The 17,326-nt window shown below is 55.5% G+C and overlaps 3 protein-coding genes across 8 annotated transcripts; 1 reads left to right on the plus strand and 2 right to left on the minus strand.

Moving 5' to 3' along the window:
- Positions 1–465: 465 nt before the first annotated feature.
- On the minus strand, positions 466–8,367 carry TMEM145 (transmembrane protein 145). Its single transcript, XM_036275642.1, has 15 exons — positions 8,175–8,367; positions 7,376–7,450; positions 7,185–7,262; positions 7,020–7,106; positions 6,826–6,927; positions 6,641–6,725; positions 6,458–6,529; positions 6,285–6,353; positions 5,931–6,011; positions 5,772–5,850; positions 5,543–5,636; positions 4,634–4,806; positions 4,028–4,148; positions 1,790–1,996; positions 466–1,284 (listed from the first exon to the last, which is right to left on the minus strand). The coding sequence occupies exons 1-15, from the start codon at positions 8,292–8,294 to the stop codon at positions 1,036–1,038; spliced, it is 1,692 nt and encodes a 563-aa protein (XP_036131535.1). The 5' UTR covers positions 8,295–8,367; the 3' UTR covers positions 466–1,035.
- On the plus strand, positions 1,390–17,201 carry PAFAH1B3 (platelet activating factor acetylhydrolase 1b catalytic subunit 3). 6 transcript variants are annotated; one of them, XM_036275645.1, is made up of 7 exons: positions 14,495–14,588; positions 14,678–14,893; positions 14,980–15,073; positions 15,264–15,353; positions 16,005–16,121; positions 16,198–16,320; positions 16,874–17,199. In XM_036275645.1, exons 3-7 carry the CDS (start codon positions 14,996–14,998, stop codon positions 17,159–17,161), a joined length of 696 nt encoding a protein of 231 aa, XP_036131538.1. In that variant the 5' UTR covers positions 14,495–14,588; positions 14,678–14,893; positions 14,980–14,995; the 3' UTR covers positions 17,162–17,199. The 6 variants fall into 6 exon arrangements, with proteins under 6 accessions (XP_036131542.1, XP_036131541.1, XP_036131538.1 ...); XM_036275646.1 differs by having other exon boundaries at positions 14,678–14,869; XM_036275649.1 differs by lacking the exons at positions 14,495–14,588; positions 14,678–14,893 and adding an exon at positions 1,390–1,408.
- Positions 10,440–11,623, minus strand: PRR19 (proline rich 19). The gene is made up of 2 exons (XM_036275643.1): positions 10,973–11,623; positions 10,440–10,888 (listed from the first exon to the last, which is right to left on the minus strand). Exons 1-2 carry the CDS (start codon positions 11,589–11,591, stop codon positions 10,440–10,442), a joined length of 1,068 nt encoding a protein of 355 aa, XP_036131536.1. The 5' UTR covers positions 11,592–11,623.
- Positions 17,202–17,326: the final 125 nt, after the last annotated feature.

Below are 17,326 nucleotides of genomic sequence, written 5' to 3' on the forward strand. Positions count from 1 at the left end.
AGAAGCCGCGGAGCCGTAGGTCAGAGGGGCCATGGGAGGACTGCGGAACACCAAACCCTACCCCCCCTCCCACAAAGGGAGACTTCCGGAAACTTCCCCGCCCATTTGTCCCAGACGCATGCGCAGCATTGATCGTTTTCTCCAGCGAAAAGCAAGAATCGCACATGCGCAATGGTAAAATCGTAATCCAAAATCAGGGTGCAGCTGGCTGAGCAAAGTGTGTGCCACTGGAGGGCGCCTATACCTCTGACTGAGGAAGAGAAGGTAAAAATAAGGGTGCGGTGCTGTAAGAGGACTAGATAATTCATATCTTCAGTGCGCTTAGATTCTGGGTCAACATGAAGGTCAGGTTATGCAGGACTCTCCCAAAATGCCATTTCACAGATGGACACACTAAGGTCCAGAGCCTGGAACGGTTCTTGCTCAGCCCCGTCTCTGAGCACCATCAATGTAAAAGAGGCCATCTTATAGATAAAAACAACGAATCCTCTTTATTTTGGCAAGAAGGGAAAAAAGTCTTTCTACCGGGGACCTGAGGGAGGGCCCCGGGATGTAGATGGGGATGGACAGAGCACGGGTCTGAGGTCACAGAGATCCAAGGGAAGTTTTCAGAGTAGAGACCAGCTTCACAATATCCGTCCCGGGAGCAGTGGCTCGGGGTCGCGGAGTCCTCCTGGAGCGTCCCACGGGCAGGGTCCTGGCGATCCTCACTGGTGTCCCGGGGTCCGGCAGGGTCAGAGGTCTCGGAGGGGGCCAGGGGGCCGGAGGTCACGGAACAGCGGGAGCCCAGAATCCGGCGCCGCTCGGGGCAGGGGCTGAGGGAGGGGACGGGGAGAGCGGCTCCCGCGGGACCGTTTGGCACAAGAGTCGGGGGCAGGGAAGAAGTGGGACACCGCGCACCCCTACCTGGGAGCGCGGGGTGGGGAGGGTCGGGAAGGCCTGGGATGGCCGAGCCCTGGGGCTGGGATAGAGCAGGGGTCCGGAGCCCGGCCGGGGCCCGGCGCGCGGCCCAGGGGGCAGGGGCGGGCAGGGGTGTCAGACCGGGGGTGCGGTGCCCCCGGCCGTGCGCATGCTGAAGTATTCGGTGAAGCCGGAGTGCGGCGACGCCGTCTGGGGCACGAGCGGCTGGTAGGGCGGCGTCGGGCCATCCCAACTCGGGTCGGCCGCCTTGGCGAACCGAGCGGGAGGGGGCGGGGAGGCCGCGCCGGGCTCGGCCATGGTCACCACGCGGCCCCTCGGGGCCACCGCCGCCGCCACCGCCGTCTCCTCCACCTGCTTCCCGGCCTGGGAGGGGGGTCAGGGTCAGAGGCCGTCCGGGACCCACGGGGGGCAGATGCGGCCCCGAAGGCCCGTCCCCCTCCCCCCGGAGTATCCCCCTCCCAAGGTGTGGGCGCCTGTGTCAGTCAAGGTAGGAGCGGGTGGTGGGGCGCCTGGGCAGCGGGGCCAGATACTCAAGGGGTGGCGTCGGGGCGCGCGGGGCGAACTCCGGCGGCGGCCGGGGAAGCGGGGGAGAGCTGCGGAAGGCGAGCGGCGGGGGCACGGCGAGTGAAGGGGGCACGGCGCGCGGTGTCTGCGGGGGCGTGCGCAACAGCGCCAAAACCCAGTCGGGCAGGGTAGGCGCGGGCGCCGGGGGACGGTCGCGACGCGGCATCGGCGCGCGGGGGGTGCGAAAGGCTGGGGGTGGGCTCAGGCGCCTGGGTGCGGGGGGCGGCGGCGGGGCCGGGAGCGGGGTCAGGTACTCCAGGGGCGGCGCCAGCAGCTCCTCGGGCGCCGGGAGCGCGGGGCTTACGGAGGAGGCGGGCGGGGGGATGGAGAAGAGCTCCGTGAAGTTGGGCACCGAGTCGCTGATGAACGTCACGTTCCCATAGACGTGCTGCGGGAAGGCCTTGTCTGCCGATTCGCTCCCTCCCGGGCCGGGGGCACCAGCCGAGGCGATCTGCGATGTGCGCACGTGGTAGGGAAAGTTCTTGTTGGCCGCTGAGGGGCGTGTCATGATCTGGGGCAAGGGGCCAGGTGCAGGTTGAAGATGTACTGTCCAGACCTCAGGCTGTCTCCATAAACATGGAGTACTAAGGATTTCCCTGTACTGGGAATCCCCCACACTTCCTTGCAACACTTCAAACGGGATTACGCACCTCCTGTGGGCTTTCACAGTGCCCTGGACTCTTGACCTTTTTCCTCCACCCCTACTCATGACTGCTGACGCTTCCTCTATCAGAGCCCTGATCGCTGACTTGTCACTGACTAGGTAAGCTTCAACGTCCTGCGCTGTGCACTATGATAGCCACTAGCCAGCCACATGTGGCTATTTAAATTTAAGTTAATTAAAATTAAACTAATTTTTTTGTTTCTGTTACACTAGCCATATTTAAGTGCTCAATGGGCATATATGGATAGTAGCTATCATATTGGACAGCAAAAATCATAGAATAGTTTCATGAACACAGAAAGTTCAATTGAACTAATAGACTCTAGACTCTTTGCTCCATGAGGGCAGGAACTTGACTGTTCTGTTCCCTGCTGAATCCCCAATACCTTCTAGAACAGTATCTGGCACATAAGAGCTTTCAATAAATATTGGTTGAATGTAGAGATGTCTCCCCAACTAGTTTGGTAGAAAGGCACGCACTGGGTGTGACTCTCATACTGCACCCAGGAGCCCAGCATGGCCCCTCTAAGGTTGTGCTCAATGTGAATACGGAGCTGAAACCAATCAGCAGTAGAATGTCAGCAGTGGAGCTCTGCTAGCTAACGTGAGCATTTTTAGGAATGAAACTGGCTAAAGGTGAAATATAGAAGAAAAGGCATAGCGTTTGGCTTTCTGATACTGCACCCCACCTCTCAGCCCCACAGCTCACTGAGTGTGGGATCTGGGGCACATTGATTAAACTCCCCACACCTCACTGGCGAAAAGGAATTACAGTGCCTACTCAGAAAAATGAGAAAAGATGGAAATGAGAACTGCTGGTGCAGAGCTTGGCAGATGGTGGGTTCTCAGCATTTCTCCTCTCTCTGCCCATTTCTGACTTCCTGCAGAGCCTAAAGATGGACCATCCCAGGAAGGTGGGTCTGCACCTTAGTCAGGCTTTGGGGTAGCAGGTAGGGGACCTGGTGCCCTCCCTCTGCTGAGTACTTCTACACAGAGCTCATGGTAGACCCCTGAGATCAGGAGCTGGGGTCTTCAGTGATGCCTGTTTCCTCTTCATGCTAGATCATGTGGTCTGCTGGAGAAGGACCGGGTTCAAAGTCCCTGCCCTGCCACCAAAGGCTTTGGAGTCCTGGCAGGTCACCTCCGTTCTCTGGGACCTAGCTTCCTTTCCCTGAATAGTGGATCCAATGACCATTATCCATTCTGTCCTGGAGCTGCTTTGACACTTAAAAGTGTAGGGATAAATGAATATGGGTGTCCCCAGCGTGAAATAGGCTGATTTGAGACCGGTGCCCACTGAATGGTGGATGGATGGACAGTGGGTGGATTGATGAATTTATATGAGAACTCACACCCGGAAGGCTGGATAGGATATAAACCAGAGCAAAGAGGAGGTCTGCTGCTGATACCCTCCTGATGCCATTAAGGTCTAGAGCCCCAGCCTGGCCCACCCCAGCTGCTTCTTCCCAAACAATGACCTGTGATGGAGTGGCAGATGTGGGAGAGTGTGTGGGTGAAGGGTGGAGTAGAGACCAAGAGGACTGGGGGAGGCAGTGGGGATACAGAAGGGAAATTTGAGAATCTGGGGACACAGGGTCAGGACTGGGAATGGGGAGGGGGCAAAGAAAGAGGATGGGTTGGGGGAAGAGACCAGATACAGGGTGGGAGAGAGGAACAGAAGAGAGTGGAGCCTGGGGGATACAGCAGAGTAGCCTGCAGGAACCCAGCAGACTCAATAAGTGTCTATTGAATGACTGAAGGGATGAAGTGAAGAAAATGGATCAAGAGTTCAGAACACAAGGTTCAGGCAAATCGGGGTGGGAACCTCATGCATCCTCTGTCTATCGGTTTCCCACCCCACCAGATGCCCATCCTCACCAGGAACACGCCATGGGCATACAAATGGATCCCCAGCTGGATGCCATTGACAATCTTCTCCCGAGCCCACTTGGGGATCCCAAAGTTGGCGATCAGGGCCATGACAGGAACTGCAAAGAACCTGAAGGGGAGGAAATGGATCGGTAGAGACAGTGCCCCATGCCCTCCACCCACCCCCTGACCCCAGTTCCCCTGCCAGACACACACACAGGCCCCAGGTGGGTCCCAAACTGGAGGGAAGCTGTGTGACCTTCAGAAATCAGAGGTTAAAAGGGGGCATGATTTTCACTGGCCTGGGAAATTCTAGGGACAAGGACTAAGTTGAATTGCACTCAGTTTCACCCCACCCCACATCCCAGCACCTGATAGGAAAATCAATAGATATTTGATGAATGAATTAACATATGATAATAACAACTAAGAACCTACTGCATGCCAGATCTGTTTCTAAGCATTTTACATACATAAACTCATTGAATTCTCACAGTGACTCTGTGAGGCAGGTACAATTTCCACCTCCATTAAACAAATGAGGGAAATGAGGCAGAAGTTAATTGACTTGTGTGAGGTCACACAGGGACACATTGGAGGCCCAGCACATCTCACCAGAGGGTGTAGGCAGCAAAGAAGGGCACATAAAAGGGCTGCTTCTCCGGGAAATGGCGCAAAGAGACAAGCACGGCGTAGCAGAACCACACGTAAGCCGCCACCTGCAGCCCGATGAGCCCGTAGCCTGCTGGCGACTCATACGTGTACAGTACCTGGCCTGGGTCAAAGAACTGACCCAAGGAAGAGGGTTCGTCATAGCCCTGGCTTCTTGCCCTCCTGCCCTCCACACAGGGACCCCAGACCACATCCCTGGGTACCCAGGGGACAGAGGTACTTGGTCAGGACAGAAGCAGCAGAAGAGTGAGGGATGGAGACAGAAGCATGTAGAGGTAGAGAGAGAGGGTGACAAAGACAGGAAGAGAATACATCTGCTATCATGGGCCCAAAAGGGGTAAACACTGCCATGTGGAAGTTTTCCATTTGTATCAACTCCATGAAGTAGGTCTTATGATCACCCCACTTCACAGAGGGGGAAACAGACTAAGGGAGATGCCTTCTGGCTGAAGCCAAAGCCAAGGTACTACAAAGTGTTAGAGGAACCCCTGAAGTAGGTAAGACCTTCCTAATTTTACAAAGGACAAAATAGGCGCAAAGAGGGGGGCCGTCTCCTGAGGTCAGCCAGCTGGGAGGTGGGTGGGTCGGAGTGGAATCCAGATGTGTGAGTCCTGATCTCTTGGTCATGACGCTGAACCTAAATGTGACAGACAGTGAGACGGGGGAAAGGGAGAAGCTACTCAGCAGAGAGAGGAGGAATGCACTTAGAAAGACAGGTGGGAAGGTAGGAAATCAGAGTGAGAGAGAGAGAGCCAGGAGTGCGATGTGGAGAAGGGCTAGCAGACAGGAAGAGGGAGCCAGGAAAGCTTTGGTGGGGTGGGGCAGGGCCAAGCAGTGGCGGGTGGGACTCACCTTGGCCTCATAGATGAGCAGCACCACATGGGTAAGAGTGTACAGGGTCATGTAGACAGACAGCTTCACGGAGCCTGAGTGGCTGATGCGGCCCCTGGCAACAGGCCATGAGGGGAGATGGCAGGGGTGGGGCTGTCAGGGAGGAGGGGTGGCCGCCCCCCACACCTGCCCCACCCCCTAACCCAGCCACCCCCATCCCCAGTACTCCATCCCAACCCAGCCTGGGCACCGTGTCACTGTGAATCCCTTCCCCAGAAGGATGAGCATCAGCAGGAAGATGAGGAAGCTGGAGGAGAAGAGCAGCTTGGCTGGGAGAAGGGAGGAGAGGGCGGCTCAGACACAGTGGCAGAGGAGCCCAAGCACCTGCCCTGGCCCCCATCATTCTCACCCAAGATCTTCAGACTCTCGTTGCCAATACCATCAGTGGCATACTGGCCCCAGTAGATGCAGAAAAACAGGAGACTCAAAACTGAGGGGAGCATGGGCAGAGAAAGGAAAGGACAGAAACTGGCTTTGAGGCATCACTGATCCCTAGCGCTATGATCCAGGTGACCTGAACCCTCTTCCACCCCCAACAGGATTATAGACCGATCATGGAGACCCAGGAATCCAGGCCCCCAGCCTCCTCCCTCAGTCCAGATTTCCAGCCCCTTCTCCTTCAGGCCTAGATGTCTGAGCCCCAGGTCCAAGTGGTTTGCCCTCCTCTCATAGAACTCAAAAGTTAAGATGCTCTAAACCTCACCTTCCACTCCGGCTGCAGCCATAAACATTTTATAAGTCGTGTGGAGCAACTGACGACCTTTCAGCAAATCTAGAAGGGGATAAGGGAAGACTGTTCACAGACAGGAAGGGAGAGCAGCTCATCTCCCCCAACCTTGCCCCTCGGTATCTCCCCCAACTACGTGATGGACTCACATCCAAAGTAACAGGAGAGGATGAAGATGAGGATGAAGATGAGGAGGAAAGTCACATCTGTCTCCAGGATCCCTGCCAATTTGGTAGAAGGAGAAAATGGTTCGGTCAGGCTGGTGTCCCTCAGCAGCCACCCAGCTCCGGGCTCCCTCAAAGATCCTGGCTTTTAGGTTTCCATGTGCTCACCAAACTCATCAGCAGAGAAATGCCGCGTCCAGAAGGACTTGCCATTGGTGAGGACCATCTCGTACTCCAGCTGCAGCCCATCTCCCTGTAGGGAGGGTGGAGGCCTGAGGAAGGGCCCTAGGCAGGTAGGGGATTGGCAGGAAAGTAAGGAGAAAAAGACCTAGGTGGCCAGGACAGCCCCTTACCCCACACTTGCTGAGCGCAATGTACCACCACCTTTCACGCACTGAGCGGAAACTGCGGCCACTGGAGCAGCTCAGGTAGCGAGTTCCCTCCTCTGACACCACCTGGGACAAGCGAGAAGACTGAAGCCTGTCTGCACTGTCCTCAAGCCTTTGACCTTCAGCACCTGCCCACTCCCCCCAGGCTGGGCCCTTACCTGACAGCCTGACCAGGCATACTGGGTGGTGAGGTTGATGACCTGGTTGTTCTCAGGCCTGATCACTGACTCCTTGGCCAGGCAGTCCTGGGGAAGGCAGGGCCACAGTCACTCCCTGGCTAGCCTCAGCCTTCCCCTCCCATCCACCCTTGTCACAGCCCTCACCTTGTCCCCTGCCTTGTACACAGCTGGCCACTGGGATGGGTCATCGAAATAGAGGAGGATGTTCTGACAGCACTTGGCCTGTAGGCCCAGAGATTTTGAGGTTTGGAGGAGTGTGGGAGCTGGGGTAGCCCTTGCCTCAGGAGACCAGGGATCATCCAGCCTCAGTGTAGGAGTGATTGGGAAAGGCTCACCTCAGGGTATCGGAAACGGAAGTCCAATCGTCCGTAATCCGAGAGGAAGCAAAATCTTGTCAGGAACACCCAGTCCTGGAAAAGGGCCCCAGTCAGCACCTCTTCCCAGCCCTTCGGGAACTCTCCTCTACTTCACAGACCTTCAACTTTTATTCCCTACCCTCAGTACCTGGTTTCCCATGAAGTGTAAGGGGAACAAGTCACATCCAAAATTATTCCGTGGTCCCTTCACCTTGACTCCAGGATTCCTTTCTCAGGTACCCCCACCCCTCAAGCACTTTTCCCATGCACCCTAAGAAAGACCCTGGAGGGCCAGATCCCCATCCTGGCCACCTTCTGTCCAGACACCATCGGACCGACATCCCCCCAGTTATCCACACACCGCCCCCTGTTCCAGAGACCACCCTGTGCTGAGCACATTTCCAAATGGCTCTCTCGCGGTCCTGAGCCAGTGCATGAACTCCACGCTCTCCGCGGAGTAAAAAGTGCTGTCCCTTCAGCACCACCTCGGCGTCCCCCGGCCCCCCAAACTCCGACTCTCCACCCCGCCCAGCTCTGACCTCAATGTCCCTCCTACAACCGCCGAATCTCGAGTCTCGTCTCGACCCCACGCTCCCCCTCAGCCTCAACCCTTATCCAGCCCCTCTGGCCCCAGCCCACTCCCCCCGGCTCCGAGGGTCTGCCTGAGCAGGGCGGCAGGGGGCGGGGCAGCCCGTTCCCCTCCCCTCCTCTCCCTCTCTCCCTCTCTCCCTCTCCCCGGGGGCCCGGCGGGTGGCAGGGGAAGGCCCCACACGCTCACCTCTTTGGAGCTGAGGTTGCCCCGCACGTACTTGGCCCGGGCGCGGGGTGGCAGTGGCAGCAGCAGGAGCAGCAGCGGCGGCAGCAGGCGGCGCAGAGCGGGCGCGCGCGGGGGCTCCATTCCGCCCGCTCTGGCCCCGGCCCCGGCTCTGCTCCGCTCCGGCTCCCGCTCCGGCCCGGCGACGGCGGCGAGAGCGAGCAGGCCGGCCGGCGCGCGCCCCCGATTAAAGGGGCCGCTGGGCGCTGCAGTCCCCACCCCCTCCTTCGGGATGGCCCGGTTGGACCCCTTTCCAAACCGCGTGGGAGGAGAGGCCCCTTCCCCACCCTCTCTACCCTGCCCCAGCCCCAGTCCTCTTCTCTGGGAGTCTCGGTGATACCTCTTGGCTCCCCATGTCCTGAACTGAACTCACATTCCCACAAGCCCTGCCTCTCCAGACTACCATCTCCGGAGGACCCACAGCTCCCAGACCCCCACTCAGTCCTGATCTCCCTCAGTTTAGTTCTCAAACTGCTCTTGATTGCGCATCCCAGCCCCTATGCCAGCCATCCCCCACTGGGTCCAGCCAGGTGCCATCCATCCGCACCTCTTGCACTCTGAGAAGTTCCCACAGACACAAAGAGGGCAAACCACTTGTTCTGGGTCACACAACACGGAAGTGGCAGAAAGAGACCTCAACCTCAACCACTGTAACCCCCTTCCTGATCCTGTCCTGTGACTGCTTACCAAGGTGTTCAACGGGGTTGCTGTGAAGCCGAAGTGTTATGAATCTAGCAGATTCTGAAGTAAGTTGCCTGGGTTCGCATCGCAGTATTACCACTTTCTCCCCATAAGACCTCAGCCAAGTCACAGCCTTGTGATCTGGTGCAGTCCCCTCCATGCTGGTACCAACCCTAGATCCCCAGTGGCAATGGGGAACCCTGAAAAAGCTTTCCGGAGTAGCATCCAAGCCACTCAACTAAGTTTTCCTCATCAGATTTCAAAACATTTCTAGTTTCATCCCTCCCTCTGCACTGCAGAAAATTTGCTGCTCTGCAAAATACCACTTTTTAAAACTGTCTAAACCACCCCAGCTGGTGTTGCTCAGTGGTTGAGCATCGACCCATGTACCAAGAGGTCGCTGGTTCTATTCCCAGTCAGGGCACATGCCCAGGTTGTGGGCCTGATCCCCAGTGAGGGGCATGCAGGAGGCGGCCAATGTTCCCTCTCATTGATGTTTCTATCTCTCTCTCCTTTTTCCTTCCTCCCTCTCTAAAACCAATAAAGAACAACAACAACAAAAAACAACAACAAAAAAACCACTGTCTAAACCAAGGGGCCAAGCAGGAAATGTAAGTGTGTGAAGCATTTCCAAGGGATAGTGTGGGTCCCATGAAAAGGGGCCTCTGCTACTCTGCTTGAGCCAGTAGTTGCAAGGAGGAATAGTAGGTGGGATGCCAGATCATTTTCCATTTTTCTTTTTTTAGAAGCCAGAAATGCAATTTTTTTTTTTTAAAGAAAACTGTATGATATGTAACAGTAGGCAACTGATTAATTTTAAACATATCACGGGCCAAAGAAAAGTCTGTGGGTCAGATTCAGGCCTCATCTGCCACTCCTGCACACACACTGTTCCTGTGTCCAGCCGACCAGGAGCAGCTCTGTGGCAGGGCCCAGATGTGGCTCACTCTAGATCTCAGCATGGCACACAGATACAGGCTGAATAAAAATGGTCCCGTATCTCCTATTCACCCTCTCCAGGCCTTACACATGCTGTTCCTCTTGCCTCAAATGTTCTTTTCCTTCTCTACTAGCAAGTTTCTACCAATCTTGAGAAACACAAGGGTCTGTGTCAGCTCCACTTTGAATACCTTCTTCATCATTGGGGCAGTCATCACTCCCTCCTCAGATTCCCCCCAACTCTACCTTTCTCTCCCAGAGGCAAGCACTAGGGCTGGGACTGTCTGTACCCACTGCTGGACTGGAGTCTCCTGGGACAGAACCTATTTCACTCACTCTGGGGCCCCAGAATCGCCAGAGCTCAGAATCTAGCACATAGCTGACCTCAGTAGGTAGATGTGTTGAACTGACTAAAGCCCCTGTTTTTTTCAGTCTGCAGGTCCCTCGGGCCAGGCCCTAGGAAGACAAGTGATAGTACCTTCCCCTCAGAAACTAGAGCTAAGGGAAGCGCTCTCCTGAGTCAGTCACTCACTGAAAATCAAGAAGACCATGAAGAAGGTACTTTATTGAGGTGATCGGGAGTGCTGCCGCTAGTGCAGCATTAACTCCTTAGTACAGTCTCATGGGTGGAAAGGACCAGGCCTCAGGGCTGCTCTGGGCCACTGCCCAGGAGAGGCTGGGCAGTGGGGCAGGGGGGCTGGGACTCCAGTCCAGGGCAGAGGTTCGGGGCAACAAGGGGGATGGCAGCTCAGGCAGAAGCTGTGGTGTACTGACCTCACAGGGCCAGGGAGGGGGTGGTGTGGCTACCAGCCAGATGCTTTTCAGCAGGTCAAAGGCTGTTGGGGGGCCCCAGGCTGCTGCAGATGGCGAAGGCAATGTAGGTGGCCAAGAAGCTTTCGGTGGTGCCAGGCTCACCCTGTGTGTGCTGGGAGTGCTGGAGCTGTGAGGCATGGCAAAGGCGAATTCCTTTGTCCCCTGTCTCCTCCTCTGCCTTCCTTCTCCTGGGGCCTGCTCAGGGCTGTTGATCCTTCTTCTCTCAGGGGACCCAGGCTTGGTCCCTGGTATATAGGAAAGAAGCATGGGGAACAGCTGAGTTAAACAGACAAGGGGAAGGGGAGCACAGGGTCAGGAGGTGAGCTCACCTGACAAGGGTGGCTGGCAGCCCCGGAGCACCAAGGTAAGGTCAGGCACACAGCCGTGGCAAGCCTGTAAGGTACCCAGGATGGCATCTCTGGCCTCTTGTACTAGGTTCCTCCTGGGGAAGGCCTGTGGCAGAATCAGCTGGCCCTGCAGGTCCCCCAGCAGCTGCCCCAAGCCAGGGAGGTCTGGGGGACTGGGTGGGCCTGGGCCCGAGTCTCCAAGCACCTGATTCTCCTTGCCCCTTGACTGTGGGGCTGGTTCTTGGGCCCTGCTTGGGCTTGGGGAAGGCTTGGTGGGTAGTGAGGGGGTGCCTGGCTCCAGGGACCCACTGCTAAGCAGTCGTGCCACGTCCAGAGATTTCACCTCATGATTGAAGAGACCCCGGTGCTCCCGGCTTAACCGGCCCTGGGTTATGACCACAAGCTTGGGGGCAGTAGGGACCACAGGATCCTGGAGGTCCATGGGTGGATTCCAACTGGCTACAGGAGGATCCTGATGGGTCAATGGCCGGCGGCTGTCCACCAGGGCTTCATTTCGCTCCCGCCTGGTCTTTCGGCGGCGGACCCGACCAGGTTTCTCAGCCCTCTGGAAAGACTGGGGAGCTGGTCCCCGGGGGTCCATAGTGTCCTAGAAAATAAAGATAGGGTGGTCATCAGCATGAAGATAAATCAGGGACCTAAAAGTGAGTAGTGAGAAGAAGAGATGGTTTGGGGTGAGGTGGGAAACTAGATATGAGAGAGGGATTGGAGAAGACTTGGGTGCTCACTTTGTCAGCACATATACTTTAACTGGAAAAGGCTTGTTCTGGGAAGGAGTCATAGTGATAAGGGTGAGATCAAGGGAGTCATGGTGAGTGGGAAGATTTGTCAGGGAACACAGGGTTACAGGGAACAGGGACATGAGGAAATAGCTAAAAGATGGAGGATGGGAAAGGGATCATGAGACTGCAGGGATCTAGAGAGCCAAAAAGGGATTTTGGACAAAAGAGAAATCCTGGGGTAGAGAAGGTACTGGAGAACACAGGAAGTAGGGAGAGATGGTAGCGAAGGAAAGGCAGGAGAGAGACAGCAGAAGTTGTACAGAGAAAACCTGGAGGACACAGAAAGGGCGACAGGAGAGCGATCAGGGCCTAAGGCCTGGTCACCGGGGTTGGGAGAGTTGGATTGGAGAGGATGCGAGGGTGGGGTGGTCGAGGTAGTAGAGGGGGATACGTTGGTGGGATAAGGGCGGGGGAGGGACACCTCACCTTCTCCTGCTCCAAGGAACCCAGCCCCTGGCCCCCTACCCGCCCACCCCACCTGGCCGTGGGGTGCAATGGCTTCTTTTTCTGAGGTGACCCCAGCTCACTAAGCGCCTGGCGCTCTTCCGGGCCTTAGGCCTCCTGCGCATGTGCGTGTCCCTCCCATGCCCTTTGACTTCCCTGCGTCTTAGAGGCCTGAGGTTCAGAGGCACGTGCCAGGGGCCCAGAATGCCTGTTGCAGCCCCACCCCTCTCAGCCTCACTTTTGGAAACCTCCTATTTGTCCTTAGGCACCTTCCAGCCACCAATTGGCTGTGAGGTCCACTAGGCCCTCCCCTTCCTAAATCTGATTGGTTTAGACGTCTGTAAGCAGACTGTCTGTCTGGAGGGCGTGAAATCAGGCGAGGCACGAGGGGCAGAAGGGCCGGCCAGTCGCGGTGGTCAAAGACTTCCCTTGAGAATCACTATATTGTCACCATTCAGAGCTGGTCTCTGGGGCTAGGTTCAAATGTCCAGACTGGCACATTGGAGCTGTGTGAACTTGGAGAATTGTGTAACTGCTCAGAGCCTTAGTTTCCTAATTTGTAAAATCGGGTTCATAATAGTACCTCCTTCATACGGTTACTGTAAGTATGAGGCGAGCCAACGTCTAACTTAAAATAGCGCTAGGTAGCCCTGGCCAGTTTGGCTCAGCAGTTGGAGCATCGGCCTGTGGACCAGAGAGTCTCGGGTTCAGTTCCTGCTAGGGGCACGTACCAAAAAAAAAAAAAAAATAGCGCTAGGTGAATGAATGCCTCGAAGCCTTCTTTCTCACTAAGCTTTGCTTCAGGAACAGCCTCTCTAACTCTCCAACTTATCTTTCTACACTTGTCCACTCAGACTTTAGAATTAAACTATGCCAGTGAGCTGTATTACTTGTGTAATATTGCTTGGCTAACCTTCATGATCTTTCAAATCCTAACTCAGATACTATTCCTTCTAGGACACCCCCTCGAAATCAGAGTCCTCTTCTGCCTTCTCCTCAGAGGTCCCCAGTTCCTCCCTTAATCACAACTTTGATCCTTCCCTCAGCTCTGTGTCTGGCTCTGTCTCTCCCAACATGCTGGGACAAGGCCAGGATCAGATCCATTCATTTAATATTCATTCAGCAAGTACTTGTGAACTGCCACAGTACCTGGTACTATGAGTCAGGTCCTGTTCCAGGCAAGTGGATTGAGGCAAAACATAAACAATAGTCTCATCTCTGTATCTCAGTATCAACCTGCCTAGAAGGAATGAATAGATAGGAAGGTTCCGCCTGGGAATATGGCCAGGAGTTTTAGGGGGTATGGGACCCCCACACACACATGCACACACACCTGATCCCTGAAGACTAGGAGATCTAGGAAGACTTGAGATCTGAAATTAAGTTGGGGTGGGGGGAGGACCGACCTTAGGTGGCCTTGGCTGTGGATGTAGGTTTCAGAGCCCAGACACACCAGCTGAAGTTATTGGGTTTAGGGAGGGGAGCAGAGGCCACAGATCTGCAAGATGAGCTTCTGGGGAGGTTTGCCAGGCTGGACCTGGGCCTTGTAGCGTCTCTAATTTCCTTACTCGTTCTGCACTTTCTTTTAACCTCTTTGCAGGGACTGTGATGCATGTAATGCAGAGACGTGTGGTTTAGATTTTTATTTCCACAAAACTGATGTTTTTGAGAAGGGGAGGCCTATGAGCAGATAGGCTCTCCAAAGTCCTGGAGCTGCCTTAGAGTGTCTCTCTAAAACTGCGCCTCTAATTTTTTTTAAATGTGTTTTTATTGATTTTAGAGAGTGGAAGGGCGAGGGAGAGACAGAGAAACATTGATGTGAGAAACATCAATGGGCTGCTTCCTGCACGCCCCCTACTGGGAGTGGAGCCCGCAACCCAGGCATGTGCCCTGTCTGGGAATCCAACCGGTGACCTTTTGGTACATGGGAAGGGGGGTTCAACCAACTGAGCCACACAGTCCAGGGTTGAGCATCTAATTTTTACCATTTTCCTTTTCTCTCCCCCACATCAGTAGAAAATGGGATCGTCTCCTCCTAGCAAGGTGCGTATGAGCCACCCCTTCAAGGGATCCAAGAATGGACTTGTCCACTCACTCACCTCCCCCACCACCACGTGAATGACAACACACAGAGGGAGTTGGGGGGAGGTAGAGGGAAAGAGAGAGGAGGAGACGGGGGGCGGGGGGGGAGACAGAGAGAGGGAGAGGAGACAAAGAGAGAATGGGGGAGAAAGAGAGGGGGGAGAGAGAGAGAGAGAAGGTAGTTCTTTCCGCATATTTCTCGCCCTGCAGCAAATGGTTTCTTCCTGCGAGGCAAGGCGCTAGATTTTCCCCGCCCACTCTCGGCCTTTCAGGTACTTCGCCCCTCCTCCTGACGCCGGTGGGGTGGTTTCTCCCTCCTCCCCCCACGGGTGCTGGATGGTCTCGTCTTCCCCATCCCTAGGCGCTCGGGTACGGTAGCCGCCGCCGAACAGGCCCGGGAGTGGAAAGCGCCCGGGCGGGAAGTGCCGGACGAGCTCACTGCGCGGACGCCGTGGGGGAAGCAGGGGTTCCCGATCCAACTCCCCTCCTAAGTGAAGGTTTCCGCCCCTGGAGAGGAGGCGGCGCCGAGGATCCGCCTTCGTCCACCAGCGGAGTGCGGGCGCCCGGACTGTCCATTGTAGCCTGGAGGGAACAGGGTGGGTGTGGCGGAGCTACCTCCTCTGGGAACACTCTGGGGCCCGACCTCGCTCGCTCATCCCGCAGAAGCTGCAACGCCAAGATGAGCGGAGAGGAGAACCCAGCCAGCAAGCCCACGCCGGTGCAGGACGTTCAGGGCGACGGACGCTGGATGTCCCTGGTGAGCGACCCCGCCCTCGATAGTCGGGAGTCGGGTGTAGGGGCCGGGGTTCAGGAGTTCAGCTGGTTCGCGCGGCTCTCACTACCTGATTGGGAAACTGAGGGCAGTTGGGGTGGTGCTGCCTAAGGAAAGGGGGCCGGGTGGGCCCAGGAGCGAGCGTGCCGTAACTCCCCCTCGTTCGTCCCTGAAGCACCATCGATTCGTGGCTGACAGCAAAGATAAAGAACCCGAAGTCGTCTTCATCGGGGACTCCTTGGTCCAGCTAATGCATCAGTGCGAGGTAAGGCCCGTTTCTCTCCTGCCCCACCCAGGCCTGCCCTCACTGACAAACCTGGACAGACCTCAGGCCAGGCAGGATATGAGGTACCTGAAATAGCCTCAGGTAGCGCCCAGCACCCAGAATTTCAGTGTAAGGTACAACATTCTAATGAAAAGGAAGTGTGTGCCCTGTCTTTGTCGGGCTGGTATCGTAAATAGTGAGACTTAAAATGAAGCTTTCCTGCAAGATTGCCTAAGGTGAGGCTCTTTATTGTTTGCTTAATGGATTTCCACAAAGCTATAGTCCTTTCCATAAAGTGAAGGTCAACTGTAATATCTCTCCACAGAGGGGGCCGTGGTGTAATATCTTTCCACTAAGCAAGGTTAAACTGGTAATGGCTTTCCTCAAAGTGAGGTTTAACATTGTTTCATTGCATAGCTCAAGCAGAGTGGTTTCCATAAAGTGAGTTTTGCTTCTATGGGGTCCCGAGGACATAAATAGATTTGCATAAAGTGAGGTTTGACCATACTGGGGTTTGCTCAAGATGAGATTTAACCAGACTGCTTCCATGAAGAGCAGCTCTTCTGTAATGATATTTGGTTAACATTTGGACCCAGAACAGTGTGTCCATACTGACAACGCCCCTGTGCCTATACCACTTCTTGCCCACAGATCTGGCGGGAGCTCTTCTCTCCTCTGCATGCACTTAACTTTGGCATTGGTGGTGATGGCACACAGCATGTGCTATGGCGGCTGGAGAACGGGGAGCTTGAACACATCCGGCCCAAGGTGAGCAGGGCTTGGGTGGGCAGCTAAAGCCCCCTTAGCCTGCCCCTTCACCACTAATCCATGCCTCTCTTTCCAGATTGTGGTGGTCTGGGTGGGTACGAACAACCATGGGCACACAGCAGAGCAGGTGGTTGGCGGCATCAAGGCCATCGTGCAACTGGTGAACCAGCGTCAGCCCCAGGCTCGGGTCGTGGTGCTGGTGAGAGAGTGGGAGGGCACGGAAGGAAGGGTGGCAGTGTTCTGGGACCTCCTCAGGTGTAGCCACAGCTGTCGTGGTTCTGGGCAGCTTGGCACAGAGCAGTGACTTTCAGGCAAAATTTCACACTGAAGCTTGCTACATCCATCAGAGTAGCTGTGAATAAGGACAGGATCAGGGACCAATTAGGCCCTTTTGCTCAGGGGAGCACTAGAGATTCTGGGAATGTTAAAACTCAAAATATTTAAATAGCCAAAAGTTGTCAGGAGTTCCCAGGATTAATCTAAGCTACATCACTTAAAGCTGGGACTTTTTCTGCTCTAAAAGAGGAATTGACCCTTTGCAATTTTGTCGGCATTTTTATAAGGCTGTTGTTGCTGAATGGAGTCTCAGACAAGGCATCAGGAACCACACTTGCAATCCCCATTTCCCATCTTTGTGTATTCCGCAGCTGGGGACTTCATAGTGGGGGCTGGAGAACAGTTGGGCACAGGGACGCTGGTAGGCCCCAGATTGTGATAGGACATCTCCTGACAACTCTCGGTGCCCTCCTCAGGGCCTGCTTCCAAGGGGCCAGCACCCTAACCCACTTCGTGAGAAAAACCGACAGGTGAATGAGCTGGTACGAGCAGCGTTGGCTGGCCACCCACGGGCCCACTTCCTAGATGCTGACCCTGGCTTTGTGCATTCAGATGGTACCATAAGCCACCATGACATGTACGATTACCTGCATCTGAGCCGCCTGGGCTACACACCTGTCTGCCGGGCTCTGCACTCCCTGCTTTTGCGCCTGCTGGCCCAAGACCAGGGTCAGAGTGTCCCTCCGCCAGAGCCCACACTCTAAGCTTCTGCTTTCCTGCAACATTAAATTCTTGTTCTTCAGTCTCCTGTCCCATTTTCTGCTTTATGGCCAAGCCCATCTGGGTACCTCAACCTCAGCCCTTATCTCTGTGACCCTGCAGTTCTGCAGGATGTTTCTACCAGAGCAGGCATCATCCATCTATCAATG

Source organism: Molossus molossus, unplaced genomic scaffold, assembly GCF_014108415.1.
Source record: "Molossus molossus isolate mMolMol1 unplaced genomic scaffold, mMolMol1.p scaffold_m16_p_21, whole genome shotgun sequence".
Classification (NCBI taxonomy): Eukaryota; Metazoa; Chordata; class Mammalia; order Chiroptera; family Molossidae; genus Molossus; species Molossus molossus.